This window comes from Lemur catta, chromosome 23 (genome assembly GCF_020740605.2).
Source record: "Lemur catta isolate mLemCat1 chromosome 23, mLemCat1.pri, whole genome shotgun sequence".
Taxonomy (NCBI): domain Eukaryota; kingdom Metazoa; phylum Chordata; class Mammalia; order Primates; family Lemuridae; genus Lemur; species Lemur catta.
The window spans coordinates 287,830-311,029 of NC_059150.1; the positions used below are offsets into that span (position 1 = coordinate 287,830).

Consider the following 23,200-nt stretch of genomic DNA (forward strand, 5'->3'; position numbering starts at 1 on the left):
AACTATCAAGCCACAAAAAGACACACAAAACCCTTTTTTTTTTGTTTTTTGAGAGGGAGTCTCACTTTATTGCCCGGGCTAGAGTGCCGTGGCATCAGCCTAGCTCACAGCAACCTCAAACTCCTGGGCTCAAGCAATCCTCCTGCCTCAGCCTCCCAAGTAGCTGGGACTACAGGCATGCGCCACCGTACTCCGCTAATTTTTTTTTTATATATATATTTTTAGTTGTCCAGATAATTTCTTTCTATTTTTAGCAGAGATAGGGTCTTGCTCTTGCTCAGGCTGGTCTCGAACTCCTGAGCTCAAACGATCCACCCACCTCGGCCTCCCAGAGTGCTAGGATTACAGGCGTGAGCCACCACGCCCAGCCAACACACAGAATCTTAAATACATACTGCTAAGAGAAAAAAGGCAATCTGAAAAGACTACATACTACATGATTTCAACTATATGAAATTCTGTAAAGGCAAAACTATTGAGACAGTAAATGGACCAGCGGTTGTCAGGCTGAAGGGGACAAGAGAGGATGGAAGGATGTTGTAAGTGGAGCAGAAGAGAGTTGTAAGGCACCGAAAGTATTCTTTATGATATTGTGATGGTGGATACATTATACATTTGTCAAAACCCATACAACATACAACACAAAAAGTGAACCCTAAAGTAAATTATGAATTTTAGTTAAATAATGTATCAGTATCAGTTCATCACTTTTAACAAATGTACCACACTAATGGAAGATGTTAAAAATGGGAAAATGGGTATGGGGGAGATATATGGAAATTCTCCATATTTTTGTTTTATTTTCTTGTAATTCTAAAACTGCTATTAAAAAACAAAGTCTAGTGAATTCTAAAAAAGTAAATAGGAAAATCATGAGCTGTACAGTCACAAATTATGGGTGCTAATCTTCACTCTAGAGCTTACAAAATAACATGAGTAGAGAAAAGTAACTATAGATCTGAGTCTTAGAGTAGGTTTGATTGTTGTATAATCGATGTGTACAACTTGTTATTCTAATTTTCCTTGACTACAGCAACATTTAGCTTGTACATCACTGGCTCCCGAAACAGTTTCTCCTTTCACTTGTTCTTTGACATTAAGGACAAGTGACATTAAGGACTATAACTCTCAACCTCCCCCAAAATGCAAGATTTTTGCAGAAAATTAGTATTATTATGTTATAAATCTTTAAATGTTTTCGCATTAAGAAAAACACTGGGCATATTCTTTTAAAAGCACATATCATGTTCTTTATTCTTTTTAAATAAAATTAATCTATAATAATTAGAAAGGATTTTGACCTCAGTGAAGCTACACTTAATGATTTTTTAAATGATTTTGATCATTCAAAGAAGAAAAATTTTGTTGAGGCAGCTGCTATGACACTTAAATTCATGATTACCCACTGATTTTTAATGAATACAAGATTTTATATAGACATACATTTATTTTTATAAACTATTGTTAATTCCAAAGCAGAGTATTTGTAATCCCTATTAATATTTTCATTTTGATGTTATTCAGAACTCCTCTCTCCCTCCAATGAGAAAAATGTACACAAACCAATTCTAGGATTGGCAGGGCTTGCCTAGTTATTAAACAGTTATCATTAAAACAACAAAAGAATATATTCAATTTTATAAGCTCAAAAATAATAGCTGAATGTGTACTTTTCAAAACTATTGCACAGTCAACGTTTCTCAAAAGTTGTGCTGTGTCAAGGAAAATAATATGAAAAGGAAAGTTTTGTAATATGTTAGAATGATTGAGAACCACACTAAGGAAAATTTCTTCAAAATTATGCCTAATATCAACATTCAGCTATATAGATTTTAAAAATGCATTTTTATATACAACAGATGTTCCTGATTCAGGTATGCATATAGGTGGAAAATACTTCAAGATACTAATAAAACTAATCTATTAAAAATTCATTTTTGGAAATGTTCCGTCTAGAAACAAACATTTTAAAATTCAGTCTAAATTGTGTCTTCTTTAAGAAATCATAAGCACTTCACTAATTTCATATATTTATCTTTGGAATTGAAGGTAAGGAAAGTAAAAGAATTTTGCTTAATCTTATCTATTTTACAAATATTTCTCCAGAGTTCAATGTAGTTGAACTCTGTATTCTTATATTTTGGGTCATTTTTTAAAGCAAAGTAAAAAATTTTCCTTTTCTATTATACTTAACTGTGCCAGTGAAATATAATCATACATGTTTAGTCTCACTATCCAATAGTGGTTTCAACACAATTTGCAACCCATGCTGAAGAGTATGTACCCTAGGAATGAGCCTTTTTATTATAATTTGTAGAATGGAGAGAGAATTTCCCCAAATAATTCTCTATAATTTTTCCATGTCATTCAACTATTTACTGTGAGTGAGCTTGATTAAAACAATCCTTAGCCAAGCTGAAGTTCATTACATCAGGTGAGAAAACATCCTAATTCCAGGCTTCCTGGCCCTCCCAAGACACTCTCTGCACACTGGCCACAAGTGAAAATGACAGTGAAGCTGACTTGATCATATTCAGGACAAAAGTCAAAAGAGTTCATTTCCTCTAATTGAAGCTACAAGAAAGGTTTACTGCATGTGGAATGATTAAATTGTAGCAGGACTGGATAATCATAAAGGAGGAAATACTTATTCTGTTCATCCACCTACCTCCCAAACAGAACAACTTACTTGGGGAGAGGCTACTAAAGTAATTTGTCTGGACCAAGCACTCATGTATTCACCATATGGTTTCTATAAAATGATATAAACAAAACAAGTTGACCTAGATATTCTGCCAACTGTAGAAAAGATTTATTTACTAACCTTTGAGGAATCAAAGAGTAAAGATTTCAACTCTCCTGATTGGTTTTAAGCCAAATGCTGGAGGAGGAGGGCTGTGGATTGTGGGACTTGTTTAACCAAACTCTGTGTAAGGATATTGCAGTATTCTTTGCAACAGCAGCTATGCCACATCCGTCCTGAGAAATAATACGTAATATGGGAGAATACTCATCACCAAGCAATGTGGGGCTTCTAGGCTAACATTGTTAGCCACTTAGCATAATGTACAATTTGTCTGTATCTTCTTTATTTGGATCATTGTTCCCATCTGTATGTAAAGATGGTTTAACAGAGATGAATGATACAGCCTATTGGTGTGCCCAGATATGAGCACACTAGGAATAGTCTGCCTTCTGTTTTATAACCAAGTCCCGGAAAGTTTTTGTCTCTCCAAGGTTTGTAGACACTTCCATGAGTCCCTGTGTACCTTAACATAAGACAGTTGAAAGACTCCACAGTCTTTGCCAAAAGAGCAGAGAATAGTGTATATTTAGTGCCACTCATGAACACTTGTTTTTCTTCTATACTCTTCCTGTGTATCAAGACCTAAAATGCCATTCAGTTACCAGGACCCAATGATACTCCCTTCTTGTCCTTTTGTTCAAGATGCCCTAATTCTGACACTGACTTCCCTACTGGGTTTTTAAGGATTTACTTGTTTTGCCTATACAATAAGCCCTCCATTATCTACCCTATTTTGCTTTCCAAAGTTTCAGTTACCTGGGGTTAACCTCGATCCAAAAATATTAAATAGGAAATTCCAGAAACAAACAATTTATAAGTTTTAAATTGCATGCAGTCTGAGTAGCATGATGAAATCCCAAGCTGTCCCACCCCCTCCCACCAGGGACAAGAATCATCCCTCTGTCCAGCATATTCACACTGTACATATCCCCCGCCCATCAGTCATTTAGTAGCTGTCTCAATTATCAGATTGACTGTCGTAGTACTGAAGTACTTTTGTTCAAGTAACCCTTATTTTACTCAATGGCTCCAAAGGGTAAGAATAGTGATGATGGTAATTAGAATATGACAAAGAAAAGCCATCAAGTACTTCCTTTAAGTGAAAAAGTGAAAGGTCTTGACTTAATAAAAGTCCTTAATAACAGTAAGTACATTTTTCTTAATAAAGAAAGAAAAAAAATTGTATGCTGATGTGGCTAAGACCCATGGTAAGATCACATCTTTCATCCATGAAATTGTGATAAAGGAAAAAGAAATGTATGCATAGTACATACAGGATTTGGTACTCTTGGGCATTTCAGGTACCCACTGGGGATCTTGGAAAGTATTCCCTGTGGATGAGGAGGAGCCCACTGCACCTACGGACCTGGCCACTCTGCCGCCCTTTCACAGTTAGAGTACACTACCTGCTCACTGAATTGTGTTTCAAAAGTACAACAGCTGTTGAGTGCTACCTGTTTTATTAGGCTTCATGTGGCATGCCTTGGATCCACTCCTGAACCATTTAAGTATGAATACGACAGAATAATTTAATCAGAATTTTGGATGAAAGTTGAATTTAAAAATATATAAGTATATAAAAACATATGTAGTTCAACTGCAAATTTACCCATGATTTTACTGGCATCTTAAGGGTTACATGATGCTGATATGAAGAGGAATCTCTTTATACCTCCTCACAACAGAAGGTTCATTTTTTAGAATAATGTTTCCCCTCCCCAAGACAAAGACATATTCCAAATCTCATGTAATTAAAAATACTATACATATACACAGTTCAAAAAGACAAATAATAATAATTCTACAAGTTCCATTACATATAAGAGCAGCTTCCTAACTCTTACATCATACTTCTACTCTACAGAGGCGGTAACTTTATAGCCCTGAAACTGGGTATTCGCCTACTTGTTCCTGTAAGGCTGGTGGCGGGCAGCCCTCCCCTCCCTAATGGCAAAAGACGAAGCCCACGAGACCTGCCAAGGACAAGCCTGCAAGGCCCAGCTAAGTTAGAGGACGACCACACCTGTATGGTTACCCTGATAAAAGTCTTGGTTCCTGGAGTCCACACATACCACCGGCCCCTCCTATTCCCCAATACCAGCCCTAAAACTGCAACAAAGAAATTCCTCACTCTTCGCGCCAAAATCTTCCCGCCAAAGAAACCCCCATTCCCCCAACCCTAAAAACATATATAAGCCCACTCAAAACTTCTGGGCAATGTGACTTCTTGGGTCTCTCTCTCTCTCTCCCGGGACCCAAGAATCTCGCCCGGGCCCCTCTCTTGGGACCCGTTACCCTCACCCAGGAGCGCCCCAATAAAGCCTCTTTACTTATCCCTTTCTGCTCTGCTCGTCTTTCTTTCTCTGGCGCCGGCCACTCCAAAAAAACCTTATAGTTTCTATATTTCTAAATATGATTTTATTACTATTTCTTGATTTTTTGATTTAAAATATTATCTAGTAGCATCCTAGTGAGAAATAGAAGAGTATAACTTGTTACCCCCGGCAATTTCCCTTCCTCCTTCTTTTGAATATGCAAGTCATGTGACACTTGACAAAATGCATCATTAGGCGATTGTGTCATTGTGCAAACATCAGAGTGCACGTACACACACCTAGATGATATAGCCTACCACACACCTAGGCTGCATGGCATAGCCTACTGCTCCTACCTAGTGCCATCACACACGTGAGTAATGTGTTGCACTACAAAGTTACAATGGCTATGAAGCCACTAGGCAACAGGGATTTTTCAGCTCCATTATAATCTTATGGGACCACCAGATATACGGTCCATCATTGACTGAAATGTCATTATGTGGCACATGACTATAGTTTGATAATTTTAATGAAATCAACCTTCAGTGTTGATATTATGATGACTTTTTTCATAGTACAGCATGGTGAGTGTTATATTTCCAATTTTGAGTGATCTGTTTCCCTCTATAGTTGTCTTTTTTGGTCCTTTTGTTTTCTAACCACTCATCACTAATTGAAAATCTATTGTATTAGTCTGCTTGGGCTGCCATAATAAAATTCCTCATGCTGGGTCACTTAGACAACAGAAATTTATTTTTTGACAGTTCTGGAGCCTGGAATTTCAAAGGCAAGGTTCCGGTTGAAATGGTTTTCACTGAAGCCCTGACATTGGCTTGCAGACAGCTGTCATTTTGCTTCCGCCTCACGTGTTTGTCCCCTGTTCACATGCACCCCTGGTGTCTCTCTGAATGTTCTAATGTCCTTGTCTTATAAGGACATTAGTCATATTGGATTAGGGCCCACTCTAACGGCCTCATTTTAACTTAATTACCTATTTTAAAGCTCTATATCCAGAGCTAGGGCTTCAACATGTGAATTTTGGGCATACACGATTCAGTCCAGAACATCTGCCCAGAAGTGGAAATCTCCTTTTAATACATTCAACCTCATCAGGTAACAGCAACTCCATCTTTCTCCCCGGGGCGCCCTCCGGAAGCTCCACGCTCTGCTGTGGGCTGTTTGCGCTCGAGCCTGCTGATCAGCTGCCAGGCGAGGACCCTAGGACCTGCTCTCACCATCACCACGGCAACTCCCACTCTCTCTTCTGGCTGGGTCCCAAGTCTACCTTTTCTTCACTCACTCCTTATTTTCTGTAAAACACATCTTCTGGCAGCTTTCTGAGAGTTGTGCATTTTTTGAAATCTTTAATATCTATAAATAACTTTTTTTCTCTCTTCCTATTCGACTGTAATTTTGCTAGGATATAGAATTCTAAGTGGAAAAATATTTTCCTTCAGAATTTTGAAAGCATTGTCCCATTATCTTATGACTTCTAGTATTGCTGATGAGAAGCCTGAAGACGTTCTGATTCTCCATCCTTAGTTTTGAATGTTTTCTTCTTTTTCTCCTACTATTCCTCTTCTTCATTTTCCTTCTACTCCTTATTTTGGCCCTCATCTCTTTCCCTCTGACCAGCATAGATCTTTCCCAGTCCTTATTCTATAATAGGCAGGCCCTATTTGATGATTTGGGTCTGGAAAATTTGTTCGTATTATAGCTTTCATAATATTCTCCCTCACTGTTTTCTAGAATTCCTTTCTTAGATTCCTATTATAGAAATATTGTTTCTCCCTAATTACTCCTCTAATTTTCTCACCTTTTGACTCTGCTTTTCCATTATTTGGTTTTATTGTTCATTTTATTCATCTTCACTCTTCTAATGTTGTTAGGTTTACCTTCTATACCTTTTATTCAATTTTTCATTTATTACCTCATATTTAATTTCCAGGAGCTCTTTTAGGTTCAATACATGTTTCTTGCTTTGTTGTATCTTCTAGTCTACAAAACTTATTTTGTTTATGTACCATTTTCTCATGTTACTTGAAGATATTTATTAAACATATATTTTAATATTGATTTCTTCTCCCAGAGTTGTATAGTGGTGTTTTTATTTCCTCTGAGTTTCTCTTTCCATATGTTTTTTGTTTGTTTTGTTCATTTGTTCCTTCTCGCTCTTGTTAGAAATTTCCTCAAATGTCTAGTGATCCCTGGTGTCTGAACATATGTAGGAGTGATACACTCAAAAGATGTTGGGACCTGGGTGAATGCCAACAGCTTGTTCCACGTGCATTTTACCACAGGGTGAATAATCTGTGATATTGCACTTAGAAACACCAAACTTCATAACTGTGTACATGAACACACACACAGACGTGCACACACTTTGATAGATAGATAGACAGATGGATAGATATAGATAAATAGATAGATGGATGGATAGATACATGGGTAGATGGGTGGATAGATGGATAGATAGAGATAGATGGGTGGATAGATGGATAGATAGATAGACAGATGGATAGATACAGATAGACAGAAATAAGACATTTTCTTTCATGGTGGACCATTTTCCCAAAGAAAACTTCTCTAATCTTGTGTTGATAGAGATGCGTACCTGGCTGTACAGGTTCTCAAAGCCATTTGGGAAAAGCATCTCACATTTGGTAAGGCAACTTGCTCTTTATTTCCTTAATTTTAGCATGGTACCTGGACACCTAATTGCACTTAGGGGCTCTGAGTGGAGGGTACCCCTGCATCAGAGTCTCCAGATGGTAAGCCTCTTTTACCAAGGTTGGGAAAGTAATCAGCACCAGTTATGTGCAGGGGTTCAGGAAATCTGCTTTTCTTACAAACTTTTAACCACTATTCATATATTTAGTCCTGCGTATAACCTTACTTTCAGAAGCATCTGGTGCCTCTATTTTCTGAGACTCTTGAAGTTCTGTTGCAAAAAGCAGCCTGCTTCTAATTTGCTTCCTGTCTCAACTTAAAATTTAACTTTCTTCCTTGTTAAGTCAGTTGCCATTCATCCATCTGCTTCCTAGCTTCCAAAATTCTATTAGTATTGTCTCATCTACCAAACCCTTTGTCCTTACGGCTATAAATCTTTTTATTCATTTCCTGTCGGTTTAGTAGAGTTTCAGGAGCAAATGGAATGCATTCGTTTAACTGCAAGCTTCCAAATTCACATGTAAAGGGTCCTCAAGCAGACATTATGTATTTATTGCCTAAAGTTTGTATGTCCTTTGTTATACAAAGACAGTTACAGTTACACATGCTAGGAGATTGCAAGTATTTAAAACCAAGTTACCACTTGAGAGGCACAAGATTCACAATTATGTAAGCCAAATAATTACAAAAACACAAGATTATGTTCAGTTCAAACCCATTTCTTCATTAAATATGTTTGGAGTTCCTAAGAAACTACTGAAATAGCACTTAAATGAACCTAGGAGGGTCTAGACTGAACTTAGGCAGTAACTGTGGAGAAGAACAGATAAATTTTTTTAAACATATATTTTAAAAATAAATATTTTATAAGTGTTCCAATCATTTGTTTGGTCTTGTGCCCTTCTATTAGTTTTCTGCCATAACAAAGTACCACAAACTGGATGGCTTAAACAATGGAAGTTTTTCTCACAGTTCTGGAGGCTAGAAATCTGCAGTCAAGGTGTTGGCAGGGCTGGGTCTTTCTAAGGGCTGTGAGGGGAGGATCTGTTCCAGGCCTGTTTTGGCTTGTAGGTAGCTGTCTTCATGGCCACAGGACATTATCCCTGTATACGTGTCCATCTCTAAACTGTCTCTGTTTACAAGAACATGGGTCATACGGATTCTAGCCCACCCTAATCACCTCATTACAACTCGATGACCTCTATCAAGACCTATCTCCACTAAGTTTGCATTCTGAGGTACTGTGGGTTGGGATTTCAGCATATGAATTTTGTAGGGACACAACTCAACTCATAGCAGCCCTCTCCCAATGAAGGATGAGAAAGTTGGTTCAAAATTTTTAAAACTGAGTAAGAAGTTTAGGTAAATTACAGTGATGACAACAAAGAGCCTGCCACACTTAGTCCTAATTAATGTAACAGAACATGGCTATTAGATGCTCCAAAAAAGGACAGATCATGTACCTGAAAGATCTATGCACATTTTGCCTTTTCCCTAATCTCAAGGCACCAAGTGTTCTCATTTGTTCATGTACCCCAGATACGGCTAGAAATGGACTCATTGGCTTAGAAACACAGGAGGTAATATAAAAAAATAAAGCAATTTTAAAAAATGATAAAATTAAAATACTTTTTTAAAAAATAGAGTTATAATTTGTAACTTATTTTTAACTTAGTTAAATCTTAATAGAACTTTAGATCTAAAACATATAGAGATCATATAAGCCAAAGGTTACCAAACAGAGATGTGTTTTACAACTACTTGGGGATCTTTTTAAAATATACAGATTCCTGATTCCTGTTCGAGATATCTTGAATAGAATATTCACAAAAGTATATTTTTTGGAAACTCTCCAGTTGATTCTAATGTAGGCTGCCTAACCCATCTGCCTTGTTTCAGAGTTGAGAAAATTGAGGCCACTTTCACTAAAGTACATATCATAGCACATATTTAATAGAAAATGGTATAGTTCTGTTTATGTATGACTCTTTTCATTCTTATCACCAGAAAATTAGATGATTTGTATAAACTACTTCAAAAACACTTATGTTGAACACAATGAATGAGGCAACTATTCTTATATTACAGCAAAGATAGCTAAGCACCATTTGTTTCCCTTTAGTAAAATTTTAAGGTCACTCATTTTTAATGTTGGTAGATTTTATAAAACCAAATTAAAAAATTTTCTAAAGTGGAAAGCACAACTTACTAAAGGAGATTTTAGAAACTTACAGATGATGTCCTATCCACTTCACAACGGCTGCTCAGAATAAAACAGGCCTCAGCGTCATCCATCCTAAATACAGACAGAAAAACAAAATAATCACACACTGAAATATCTATATATTGTCTGAAAAATAGAATTTCAATGCTTAGTCCATATATTGCATAAAAAGTACATGAATACCATGTGTATCCTTAAGCTTAAATGAAAGTTGAATTTCTAGCAGATCATGACTATGTTGGACTCTGAACAAAAAAAGTTATTGTTGGGTTGTCTATATAACTCAAGAATTGAGGACAGAAGTAAAAAACAAAGCCAAACTTTATTCACTTTTTAATGTTTATATATGTTTTCATATATATGCTTTGATTTAATTATGGGAGTAGTATTGGCCTTTATTTTATGATTAATTATATTTTAAGTATAATGTCTCAATTAAACTAAGAGAGCTAGCTGGAGCAGAGGTGCCCAGTATTCATAAGTTAAACTCTACTGTATATTTATATTTCTTGAAGATGATTCATCATCTTCTTCCAAACCCCTTCCCCTCATGCTAAGGTTCAATAATTTTTAAATTTAGTGATAAAGAAACAGTATATTTTAGTGCTTGCTACATAATGTTCTAAAAGCATAAGAATGTTTATTTTCAAAACAAGGCATGATTTATTTCTGCGGTTCACTGTGATGAAATAAACCTTTTCCAAGAAAAATATTTTTTATGGAGAATAAAGATAAAAGTCTGTGAAATTAGACCAAATCAAACAGTTCTGGAAAAATGTTGCGCCATGGTTATTAAGATAATATGAGCATTGGATAACATTCTCTAAACATCATTTTCAACAAAGCAATTCAAAACTCATGCAACTGACCTTTGGAACTTGTTTGGAGAATCCTACTCCTTGTTCCTTGCATGGGGAATTGCGTTGAAGAATGTATTAGTTAACATTAAATCCCAAATCTTTTATATGAAGTTAGGATTAGAAATGAACATAAAAATGGATACTCTGTCACTCTAACTTCTTTCTTAACCCAGCTTTTTGAGTTTTACCAGTCAGCTACCTCTTTCTCAGTCTGTTCTTTTTTTTATTCCAATGAAGGAATACTTCTTGTAAATGTGAATGCTTTTGCTAAGAAATCATTTTTAGTACTATTAACAATAAATTAGTTGTGTTAATCCTAAATAGTATCTAGCTTAGATACTAATAGCTAATACTAATAGCATAGATTAATTTATTAGATAGAAAAAAGCTTCCATTTATGACACAAATTCATATTGAACATAATATGGGCATTATTCATGCTTATTTTGTGAAGAACTTAACTCTTATACAATAAATTAAGCACACTGATTATCTACACAGATTAATATAATGATCGATATTAAATTAGTGTCTAAGCAACTATTCTTCTAGACCACTCAAATAATGAGTATAGACAGCAAACAGCAAACACCTAAAGCCAGGGTTTACTTGAGATGCTGGTAAAATCTGATGACTTATAGAACTGTCATATATACAACAATGGCATATACAAAGTATATAATCCACCAAAAATAACTTAATTTTAATTATGTACCACTCATTATATCCTGGTAGTTTCTAGTGACTTTCTTGTTTTAGAAGTTAAAATATTGAAAAAACTCAGTTAAATCGATTTTATTATATATATTAATATATAAAAAGTAACATTAGAGTTCCTGACTAGGTATCTAGTCATCACTTGCAGGATTAAGCAGTAAAAGAAACACCTGGGATTCTGTTCCACAGAGCATTTTATTTTTCCTTTGTTCTTTTCCATCACCTCCTAACACACACACATATACAAACACACACATAGAACAAGCAAAAACACATACATACCTACTCACACACACTGTTCATTCAGAAAAAAAAAAAAAAAAGTCTTTATGCTATAAAATTCAATAGGGGAGATTTTTACATCTAAAAGAGCATGTAGGACAACTCAAGGACAAACATGAAAACATTATTTAAAACTTCAAAAACAGCAGAAAATATCAAGCAAAACCATTTCTGCCCAGGCTTTCCTCTGGCTTCTGAAGCTAAGGGTGTTGTTTTGCAGGCTCCCTGATTCCCTGGTGTCCACACTCTGCCCAACCACGCTCTCACTCTGATCATGTGGTATAACCCCCATGACCTGTGACAAGTATTTAAGACTCTGTCACCTTAGCCACATTGGCTGGCACATGCACAAAAAGAAGAGGGCAGCTAAGTAAGACCTGTCACCTTTCTGATTCCTCTGTCCCCCAGGGACTCTTTTATCTCTGACCCAAGGCAATGTAAGTGCTGTTGCGTCAGTGCATATTGCAAACTCTTTAAAATTTAAACCTTGACTCACACTGCTTTGGTATCTCACATAAAGCTTTTCCCAAGATTTTTATTTGTGGAATAAAAACAGTATCCAGGGATTTGGAGACCACTCTAACAGTGACTCTGGATACTTCCAGCCCTTCTCTGATAGCTTAAGATAATTACACCACGCCACACATAACGTGTTGTGTGGACACTGCTGAACAACTTCGCCCTGAGATGAGGCTGGGAGAGAGAAGCAAACACACTGATTTTATATGTTTAACCTTTCAGTTTGACCAGCAGTGAGACTAAGGTAAAATTCTGTATTAAAACATACACAGCTTGCAACACTGAAAAGTGCTTAAATTTGGAGGAGAGAAAAGATATTAAAGCATTCAAAACTGTACGCTACAAGATGGAAAAAGATAGGGATACCTACTTTGCTCTCAACAGGTCTTGATCTTTAAGGGCTGATCCTTGAAGGTAGATAACCCTTTGGGACCACATTGGAATCTGTAGCACCCTTCGAACTTGCACATCCATTTCAGTAGGACACAAAATCACCACATAATAATCCTATTCAAAACAAAATGGGCAATGGATTAGAAATAGTAACACTTTATGTTATACAATATAGGCAAATAAAATTTCTAAGAAAATTGTGAAATATGATAAAATTGAAATAAACTCTTGCTAATACATAAAAGTTCACATTTAACACCTGGGCATATACTAAATAACACTGCATTATAATAAACACAACTGAGACATATAAAAATCTCATAAATCAATAAATTCATCCTGCCTTATTTCATTCCTATTAGTACCATAAAAGGAAGGTAATCAGTACTTGGCACACACTTCCAGCCTGTGAAGTTTTTAGTTATAACTACAGACTGATCCTAAAATATACACTGAATACCAACAATAGGCATTGAAGTATCAATTCACACTTCAAGTTGTTGCTTTTAGAATCAAAACTATGATAGTGATTTTTATCATTTGGTAATATTATTATGAACTGACAATTTTGAACAATTTCTGATAAATATTTTACTGGGTAAGGATTCATAAAAACATTGGAAATACTGGCAAAGTAAAGAGTTCAAAACATTTCAAACTATATGGTCCTTTGGAGAAAATACAAAAGTATTCTGAGTGATGAAATGGTTTGAAACAACTGATCTATAAAAATTAAAATTCTCTGGTAAACATTCACAATTTTATCACTCTAAAATATATCTATTGGGAGTTTTTGGAGTTTTAAGAATTCTCTATATTGATATCAGACAAAGTTAATTACTGTGGGATCAAAATTTCCCCCAAATAGCTTTTCTTAATGGGTTATGAGTAAACTAGAAATTATTCAGTATCAATAATAAACAAACAAGAAATAGAGTTCCTTAAAAGCTGCAAATTAATTTATATGAAAATAAAAGAATATATTGTATAATTTAAAGATCATTTATAAACTAGATGTTTTAAAATAGAAAAATATAATATTTTTAAAAGTCTACAAACTATTCACAAGTCAATGTTTCTGCATGTTGTAAGGGAGGGATAAGCCCATGTGCCAAGCAATGTCCTGATCTCTGGGATTATTCAGCTGCTTCACACAGATTTACTGAGGAAATGCAACACCTTCAAATAGTTCTTTGCTCTTTGGACTGGACTAAGTGCATTAAGCAGAAAAGGAGATTACCTAAACCTACACTGGCCCAGTGCCATGACAAATGGAAGAAATATTCGAGGATTTTATCTGCAGAGACAGATGGAGAGATTTTTCTGAATTCATATTCCCAATTCAGCTAGTTATTGTCCAATTTTTGGTCATTTATTGCTACTATAAATAGGACCAATTTACATTTCAGGAAACAAAAGAAAAAATGAAACTCCAAGACTTCCCCATTTCCATTAGTAATACGTGATAAAATTCTGCAGTATTCAAATGAGCAAATGATATTGAAATGGTTTCTTCATTGTTTTATTATATTTTATCATAAAATTCACTGTTTCATAAAAATATCATTTATGCTCTACCCAAGGAAGAAAAAGCAATCCTTTAATTCAAAGAAATTTTTTCTCTGTAGCATTAACATAATTCCATCTGTCTTTCAGTGTAGATGCAGAAGGAAACTCAAAGTACTGCGTATTTCTTCAGCTTTTTTTTTTCTATGTTCCTGGTTATATTTGTAGTTCTTCATTTACTCTTTCTAAATTTGAGTGTATAAATAAAAATCCTCCACAAAGCAGCCTGCACCATCCGTTAATTGACTTTGACAATATGTTAGTAGGTATGATCTAGTATAGTGCATAATATAAGCCAAATGTACCTGTAGTCTTGGATGAGCATAGAATTCATTTAAAAAATCCATAAGTAAATCAATCTTCAGTGAGCTGACACACAGAACAACATGCTTCTCAGTTTGAGCTCTATGTCGACTATAGTTTCCACCTGACTTTTGTCTCTCCATCCATAAATAGGCCAGCTGTTCAAACTGTAATGTATTTTCCACATGTGAATGAAAAACACCAGATATGAAAATTAAAAAATCAATATTGTACATCTATTGTTTATTAGATTCACTCAATTTGTTAGATGGAACTCATTGACATTTGAATTATCAGCGTTCTCTTTAATAACAGATTTTTCATACCACTTCTACAGAGGTTGCAAATGCCTCACAGGGGCTTCAAGTCTCTAAGGAAACATATTATTATAACATATTGCTATTGTGTCAAAACAGGCCACTGAGAGATTGGAGCCTCTGCTTTATGTCCAGTAGACGACGATGTGTCACGCGCTGAGGGAAGGAGAAAAGCCTCTTTGGCATTTCTTCGCATTCGCTGCCACGTTCTATGTGCATCTCATGCGAGGGCAGACACTCTCCCCACAGTGCACAAGGCCACATTCTAGCTGTGCAGCCTGTACCTGAGGATAGTGAAAGGAGGGATGTCAGGAAGGAAAACCTGTGTGACTGGATGGGAGTAGGAAGGCCGGTTCTGTAACCACACAAGGTATATTTAGATACACTGTGGTCAAAGTTGTTTAATGGAAAAGGCAAATATGATTCTTTCACCACCTCCTGTTTCTGACCTGCCCACACATGGACACCCAGTGGTCACTACAGGACAGGACTGGAGATGGCATCTGCTTGTCTTTAATTCTATTATATATTTCTGTTCCTTTGCAACCTCCCATTCACTCTCTAAAACGCTACGTAACATTTATATACCATGTTCAGACTTTGTTTTAGTTGATCAACGTAAGCAATCAATTTTTATTCAATGCAATGTATGATTTTTAGGTTTATTTTCAAGAACAAAGAGAAATCAAGCTTTCACAAATGCATTTCTTTGATCTGTCATATAATTAAAAACCATACTATCCACCCAGGCACAGTGACTCATGCCTGTAGTCGCAGCACTTTGGGAGGCCAAGGCGAGAGGATTGCTTGAGGCCAGGAGTCCGAGACCACCTCTCTACAACAAAAAATAAAAAAATGGGCCGGGCATGGTGGCATGCACCTGTATGTAGTCCCAGCTACTCAGGAGGGTGAGGCAGGAGAATTACTTGAACCCACGACTTTGAGGCTGCAGTGAGCTATGATAGGACCAATGCACCCCAGCCTGGGTGACGGAGTGAGACCCTGTGTTTAAAAAAAAAAAAAGAAAGAAAAAACTATATTATCCTATAATTAATATAGTTAAACACCTTATATTTAAAAGAAAGGATCTTGAAAAATTGAAGTGATATGCAAGCTATCAGTTGTGACTGGAGGGAAAAAACCTCAGTGTTTCCAATAAAATGTAAAAAAAGCATTTCTGCATAATTTATATAATTGACTACACGTAATAGCATGTGCTAATATGTTTCTGTTAAATAAACCACCCTGCATTTCTTATTAAATGTCAATGGTTCAACTTTATGTCTTTGCACATTTCTATGAAATTTAAGATAGTTGTGTTTACCTGTATGGGTAGAACCACAAGGGCAACGCAGATCATAGCAACAACAAAAAGCTTGGAGGACCATGTTTCAGGAGTGACATCCCCAAAGCCCACAGTAGAAAATGTGACAATGCAGAAATAAAGTGAATCGAAGAGATTCAGCTTCTTTCCTATTCGTTCCAGATGTTGGATCCCACAAATGCTATAAAAAAAAAAGCAATAAAACTAAGTCTTTCAAATTGAACACATTATTTCTCATCATTATTCTTTTGAAAGCCAAAGTACATCTCATAAAGCCATTTAATGGTTGGGGTCTTACATTTTACAATATTATTTTTTTCCAAAAAAATATAATGCTTACATTTTTTTCCTACAAATAAGATTTGGTCTTATTTTGATTAATAGCCAAAAATGGCAGCCAATATATCACAAAGTATATTTGGATAACATGTAAAATGAACAGACTGAATTTCATGGATGATACACAAAGACACTGAATGCACGTAAAGGAAACAAAGAGACTAGAAATTGCTAAATCTAATCCTTGTGAAAATACCAAAAGTCTTTTTTTTTTTAATTTAGGAAGAAGAGAGATAGTAAAAAGCTAGAGGAGTTAACAATTGCCAAGTGCTATGGTATGAATGTTTGCCCTCTCCAAAACTCATGTTGAAATTTAATTGCCCTTGTACCAACATTGAGGTGGTACCTTTAAGAGGTGTTTAAGTTATAAAGCCTCCACTAGGATAAATGAGCTCATGCTGTTATCCCACAAGTGGGTTTGCCCTCTGGCTCCTGTGTACTGTCTCTCTCTTGACCTTCTACCGTGTGATGCCTTTTGCCACACTATGATGTAGCAAGAAGGCCCTCACCAATTGCTGGCAGCTTGATCTTGGAATTCCCAGGCTCCAGAATTGTGAGCCAATACATTTCTGTTCTTTATGACAGGCAGCTGCAGCCAGCATTCCCTCCCCCTCCCTCCCGGATGGAGACAAAGGCTGTCCCTCCCTAGCTCTCCTGATAAGGACGACGCCAGGGCAGAAGGATGGATGCGACTGGGGCAGAGGGGTCCTAGGACTTAGCTGTTTGGAGGAGAATTTACTACAAACAGCTGTTCCGCCCACCGTCCTCTGCTACACGCGCACAGCACGTGGCATGAAGCGATTCTTCACCTGCCAGTTTGGCGCAGAAACAAAGAACTGAGCAGGGCAGGTGGGAGGTGGTCGGCCGTCCCTGTGGATAAAAACCATCACTAAACCCGCTTCTGTGCTGACTCTCTTTTCGGACTCAGCCCACTCGCACCCGGGTGAATAAATCAGCCGTGTTGCTCCCACATCATAGCCTGTGTGTGAAATCTGTCCTCTGGGTCCCTCACCCTTTCAGGACATATTACGTATTTCTTCTTGCCTTTTTCTCCCTTTTGGAATGGGAACACCTATGCTATGCCTGTCTCATCATTATGTTTTGGAGGCACATAACTTGTTTGATTTCACAGGCTCACAGCTGGAGAGTAATTTGCCTCGGGAGTCTCACCCACATATGATTTAAATGATATTTAGATGAGACTTTGGACATAGACGTTGAAGCTGGTGCTAGAAGCAGTTAGGACTTTGGGGACTATTAAAATGGAATGAACGTATTTTTTTACATGAAAAGGATGTGAATTTGGGAGGGGCAGAGATGAAATGCTACAGTTTCAATATTTTTGTGTCCCCTCCAAAATTTATGTTGAAATTTAAATCCACAATGCAACATGATTAAGAGGTTAGCCTTTAGGAGATGATTGATTCACATTAATTAAGGAGCACATTGAGGAGCAGAGCCCTCCTCATTGAGATTAGCAACCCCATGAAAGGGCTAGAGAGAACTACTGGGCCCCTGTTGCTCTCCTGCCATGTGGGGACACGGCAACAAGGAGCTATCCTGGAAGCAAAGAGAAAGCCCTCAACAGACACTAAACTGTGGCACCCTGATCTTGGACTTCCCAGCCTCCAGAACTCTGATAAATAAATTCCTATCATTTACAGATTACCCAGTCTCAGGTATTTTGTTACAGCAGCACGGACTAATGCAATAATGGAGTACCATTCAATAAATCAATTAAGTGAAGGATCTAAGTACTGATGTATGTTACAACATGGATAAACTGCAAAAACATGTTGAGTAAGAGAAGTCATATGCAGAAGACGACATATTGTTATGATTTTGTTTACATGAAATATCCAGAAAAGAGACAGAAAGCAGAGCAGTGGCTGCAGGGGTCTGATGGAGGGAATGTGGGAATGGAAGTGTTCTAAAGCTGGACTGTGCTGATGACTATACGACTCTGAAAATACATTTTAAATGATTGAATTTACACTTAAAATGAGTAAATTTTATGGTGTGTACTTATACTTCTATAAAACTGTCAAAAAAATCAGCGTATACTTCTGGACATTCACTACGGCTTCTGTGCACAAGCACACAGCTATGACAGCCATGAGGAAATAAAGTAACACTTAATGTTTAGAATTCCAGACTGTTAAGATAATCTCCTTATTTGTCTACGTTACACATCATACAGATTCAGTTGTCTTTAATCTTTCTTTGCTTTCTGTAAGGTTGAAGTATAAACTGATGAACAGAATAGGCAGATGGGTAGGCATACAGGTAGATGGACCAAGGGACAGAGAGAGAAAGTGGGGTACATGTCATCATTTTAATTCTGAAGAAAAAAACTATTTGGGTTTTTTTGTTTGCTTGTGTGCCTTTTTTTTCCCCCTTCTTTTTTACTCTAGGTCTCCAAAATGGTTCAGTAATTTTCCCTTGTTTTATGCTTAGAAATTTTTTGTGAGTTATCAGGTCATAAGCACAACCAAAGCAATGAGTTGATTTATATTTGTTTATTTTCTCAGCTGCCCCTATGTAATATTGCCAAACTAATCATAAGAACATTCAGATGTAGCCTAAAATAACCAAGGAAGAGAATTTCACAACAATAGATATTTCTGTAGCCTCAAGTTTTGTTATTTTACTTAAAATATTTGAGTATGTAAACAATTTATGCATAAATCTTTTATACTTCACTAGAAAATAGAATGAGAAAAAATTCATTAACATATTTTCATGATTCAAATATTGAGGGCTTACAACATTTTGCTTGACTATACATTAAAAGCCAATCTCCGACAATAGTTAAGACATACATTTCCTAATTCAGAGGTATATTTTCTAGACCTGAACTACCAGTAAAGTATCCTGCTGTGTTTCCTGGGCTTTCGTCTCTCTTGTACTGTAACATACACTTAATGGCCATATTTAAGTTCCTTAAACACAGGGTAGGTATGTCAGTTCCAGGTTAAGAAAAATAAAAAGAACATTGGATTCTCACTGCTTAAAGAACACTCTCTAAATCTTGGTATGATAATTATTATAGCAGCTGCCAATGAATCAAGTCTCCCTATTTCATCTCCCTTTTGCAATATGATTTTGCTGCACATCAAGATGTGAAGAAGACTATGTCTCTATGTCCTTGAATCTGAGCTGCACAAATGACTTGCTTTGACCAACAAATGTAGTGGAAATGACACTATGTGATTCCAGATCCTAGGCCTTAAGAAACCTTGCAGCTCTTTTTCTTGCTTTCTTGAAACCCTGAGATCACCGTAATGTGAAGGAGCAGGTACAGTCTGCTGTGGAGGATGAGAGGCCATGTGGAAAAGAACCAAGACGTCCCACTGGACAGTCAGCACCAGCTGCCAGACGTGATAGTGGAGCCACCTCGGATCCTCTAGCTCCTCTCAGGCCATCAGATTACTAAAGTTGAGAGAGTAATCAAAAGTGAGACCAGCAGAAAAACTGCCTTGGTTATCAACCACAGACAGAATTGTAAAAAATAACAAATTGTGCTGTTTCTAGCCACTAAGTTTTAGGGTGCCTTGCTATTCAGCAATAGATAACTGGTACATACAGAATATAGACTCCAGCAATTGGATCTAATATTTTTTTTCTTGAACTTTTGTCTCATTTATCTCCCCTTCACTTACTATTTGGACTGTTTATTTATCATAATATATAACCCTTGTTCCTATATGCTTACCCTTCTGTTCCTTTCAACAGAAAGCCCTCTCTACCCAATACCTACTATAATTCCTGTTTTCTGAAGCCCTAGCGCAAATATGATCTCCCTCATAAAGCGTTCCTTGAACCTCGGAGTGTTCCCTCTAAATTCCTATAGCACCTGTAAGTTCATGTCTTAGTTAGCCGAAGTTTTACAAAAGTATCTACACTTGATCTTAGCTAAAAGGCTGAGAAGTGATAAAAAAAGTATCTATATTTAGTGTTTAATATTATCACCCCTACTCACCTATTATCTACCCTGATGGCAGTAATTATATATTTTTATTTACTACAACACTTAGCACAAAGTACATAGTAGCCACCCAGTAACTAACTGTAAAATAAACAAAAGAACAACTAGTTAAATCATTCCCAACTAGTATATTCCAAACATATTCCAAAAAATATTTCATGCATATATTTCATCTTTTTATCACTGCATGATGCACTCCCTAAAATGTGGAGGTTTAAAACAATAACAATTTATGTTTTCACGTAATTTTGTGGGTTGGGCGGGAAGCTTCTCTGGTCTTCTTGGGCTCACTCATGCAGCTGCATTCAGCTAGAGATCTGGCTAAGACCAAAGGCCCAAGATGGCCTCACTCCTGCGCTCAGTGGTCAATGTTCATTACTGGCTGGGTGACTTAGTTCTTCTTCATGTGTCCTCTCATCCTCTAGTAGGCGTGACTGGCTTCCCTGGGTATCAGTCCCAAAGGACATAGATGGAAGCTACAAATTCTCTAAAGACCTAGCTTTCATCAGCTTCATTCTGTTTGTCAAAGCAAGTCACAAGGTCAGCCCAGATTGAATGTGTGTGGAAACAGACTCCATCTCTTCATGAGAGGAGATAAAAAATATGGTCATTATATTTTTCAATTTATCAAACCATATAAATGACAGTATCTATCATACCCATAAAAATCTTAATATTTAATAAACCACATTATAGTCAGATATTTAATTTCTTTGATACAGGTATAATTAAATCCATACTTACAAGGATTAACAATATTTTTTAAATCCTCATGTAAAATCCCATTTTATAATTGTTGACCTGAAAAACTTCTGCAGATCTATCACATATACATTAATATTGCACATAAGCTTAAGGGGCCTGTTAGGCCTCAATGTTCTCTAAATCAGTATGAAAATGAAGATTCCCATATCAGCTGTTATATGCTTGGTATTACTGCATATATTAATAACTTGTTATACATTATATGCTTGGTATTAAACAAAAATCAACTTTTTAAAAGAACTAATAAGAATGAATGCACTAAATTACTTTTAGAGTTTTTCTCCAACTCTGAACAGGCACACCACCTTGCTTCATCTAGGGTCTCATTCAATGGGCCGTTGCTTCTGTTCATGGATGACAATGACAACACATTTAAAAATTACTAAAAATATCTTCTAACTCAATAAATACTTTCCATAATAAATGAATTTAGTTCTTCCCTCCAAAAGAAAAAATAAGGTAAGTAATACTTAAATATCCAGCCCAAGAACAGAGGAATCTTCTTCAATTATAGGTCAACCTTTTTCCCCTCTCTGTTCATAACTCTCAATGCATTTTTATCACACTCAGAAAAAAATTCAAAAGCCCCTCGCTCTTCTCCAGCCTTGGTGCTATTCCTTAAACATGCTGGGTATGCACCCAACTCTTTCTCAACTCCTCTTGGATTTCTAACAGACATCTCAAAGGTTACATGTCCAAACTGAATTCTAAACTTCTTCCCCAAATCTGTTCCTCCCAAATTCTTCACCATTAGATGACAGTAAATATAATTTCCCAGTTACTTAGGCCAAAATCTTGAATTCACTCTTCCTTTTTCTCAAAATTCACATCCAAGCTCTTAGCAAACTACAGTTTCTAGCTTCAAAATTAACCAGAATCCACAATCACGGCTCACTGTTTTCATTGCTGCAGTTAGCCACGCCACCATTATCTCTTCCTTGCACTGCACTGGATGCTCACACCCTTCCCTCAACAACCACTGTCAAAATATCCGCCAGATTGACCTGTGAAAACATGAATCAGGTCATGCTATTCCTCTACATAAAACCCTGATTGGGCTCACTATTTCACTTAGAATAAAAGCTAATTTTCTTGCATTTGCCTACAGCACACTACCCAATCTCACCCGTCTCTGCCTTTCGGGTTCATTTTCTACTCTTCCACCTGCGGTTCACTCTGCCCCAGATGCACTGCATTACTGCTTTCTGGCCAACAGGCCAGGCCTGTTCTCTCTGGCTGGAACCCTAGTGGCTTGAATAATCTCATGGCTGACCCTCCACATCCTTCAACTCTTTACTCAAATGCTACCTTATCAACGAGGCCGACTGTGACCATCGTGTATGCTCCTAATTTTTATTTTCTTGCCTAACTTTTAAAAAAATAACTTAGTCATTTGCAGTGTTTATATCAATAGTCATTTACTGCATTCCTTCATTACTGTGGAGGTCCATTAGTACAGTGCTTTCTAGTACTAGTACTAGTACAGTGCTTTTCTAGTACTAGTCATGTGCTTTCTTCATCAATGTTGGCTGAGCACCTAAAATCCTGCGAAGCACATAATAATGTTCATAAATATTTGATGAATAAATAAATGAGGGTCTGAATGTAAAGTATACAGACTAGCTCTATTGACCATATTTAAATCACCAAGCCAGTTAGCCTGTCTGGATATAACCTAAAAATAATTCAGAAAGAAAAGTAAAAGCATGCAATCTTTTTTATCTGTCTACTGCCTTCACTGTGGAATCTAATACAATTAATTGCAAGACAAAATAACCCTTAGTCAAAGAAATTGGACCCCTGTCTTAG

At 36.6% G+C, this 23,200-nt stretch overlaps 1 protein-coding gene across 1 annotated transcript in view; it reads right to left on the minus strand.

Moving 5' to 3' along the window:
- KCNT2 (potassium sodium-activated channel subfamily T member 2) overlaps positions 1 to 23,200 on the minus strand; it is a 210,412-nt gene that overhangs the window by 136,597 nt on the left and 50,615 nt on the right. The window contains exons 8-11 of the mRNA XM_045536512.1: positions 16,300 to 16,480; positions 14,661 to 14,825; positions 12,767 to 12,903; positions 10,027 to 10,090 (exon numbers count right to left, since the gene is read on the minus strand). Of these exons, the coding sequence (XP_045392468.1) occupies positions 10,027 to 10,090; positions 12,767 to 12,903; positions 14,661 to 14,825; positions 16,300 to 16,480 (547 nt within the window). The remainder of the gene's footprint in view (positions 1 to 10,026; positions 10,091 to 12,766; positions 12,904 to 14,660; positions 14,826 to 16,299; positions 16,481 to 23,200) is intronic.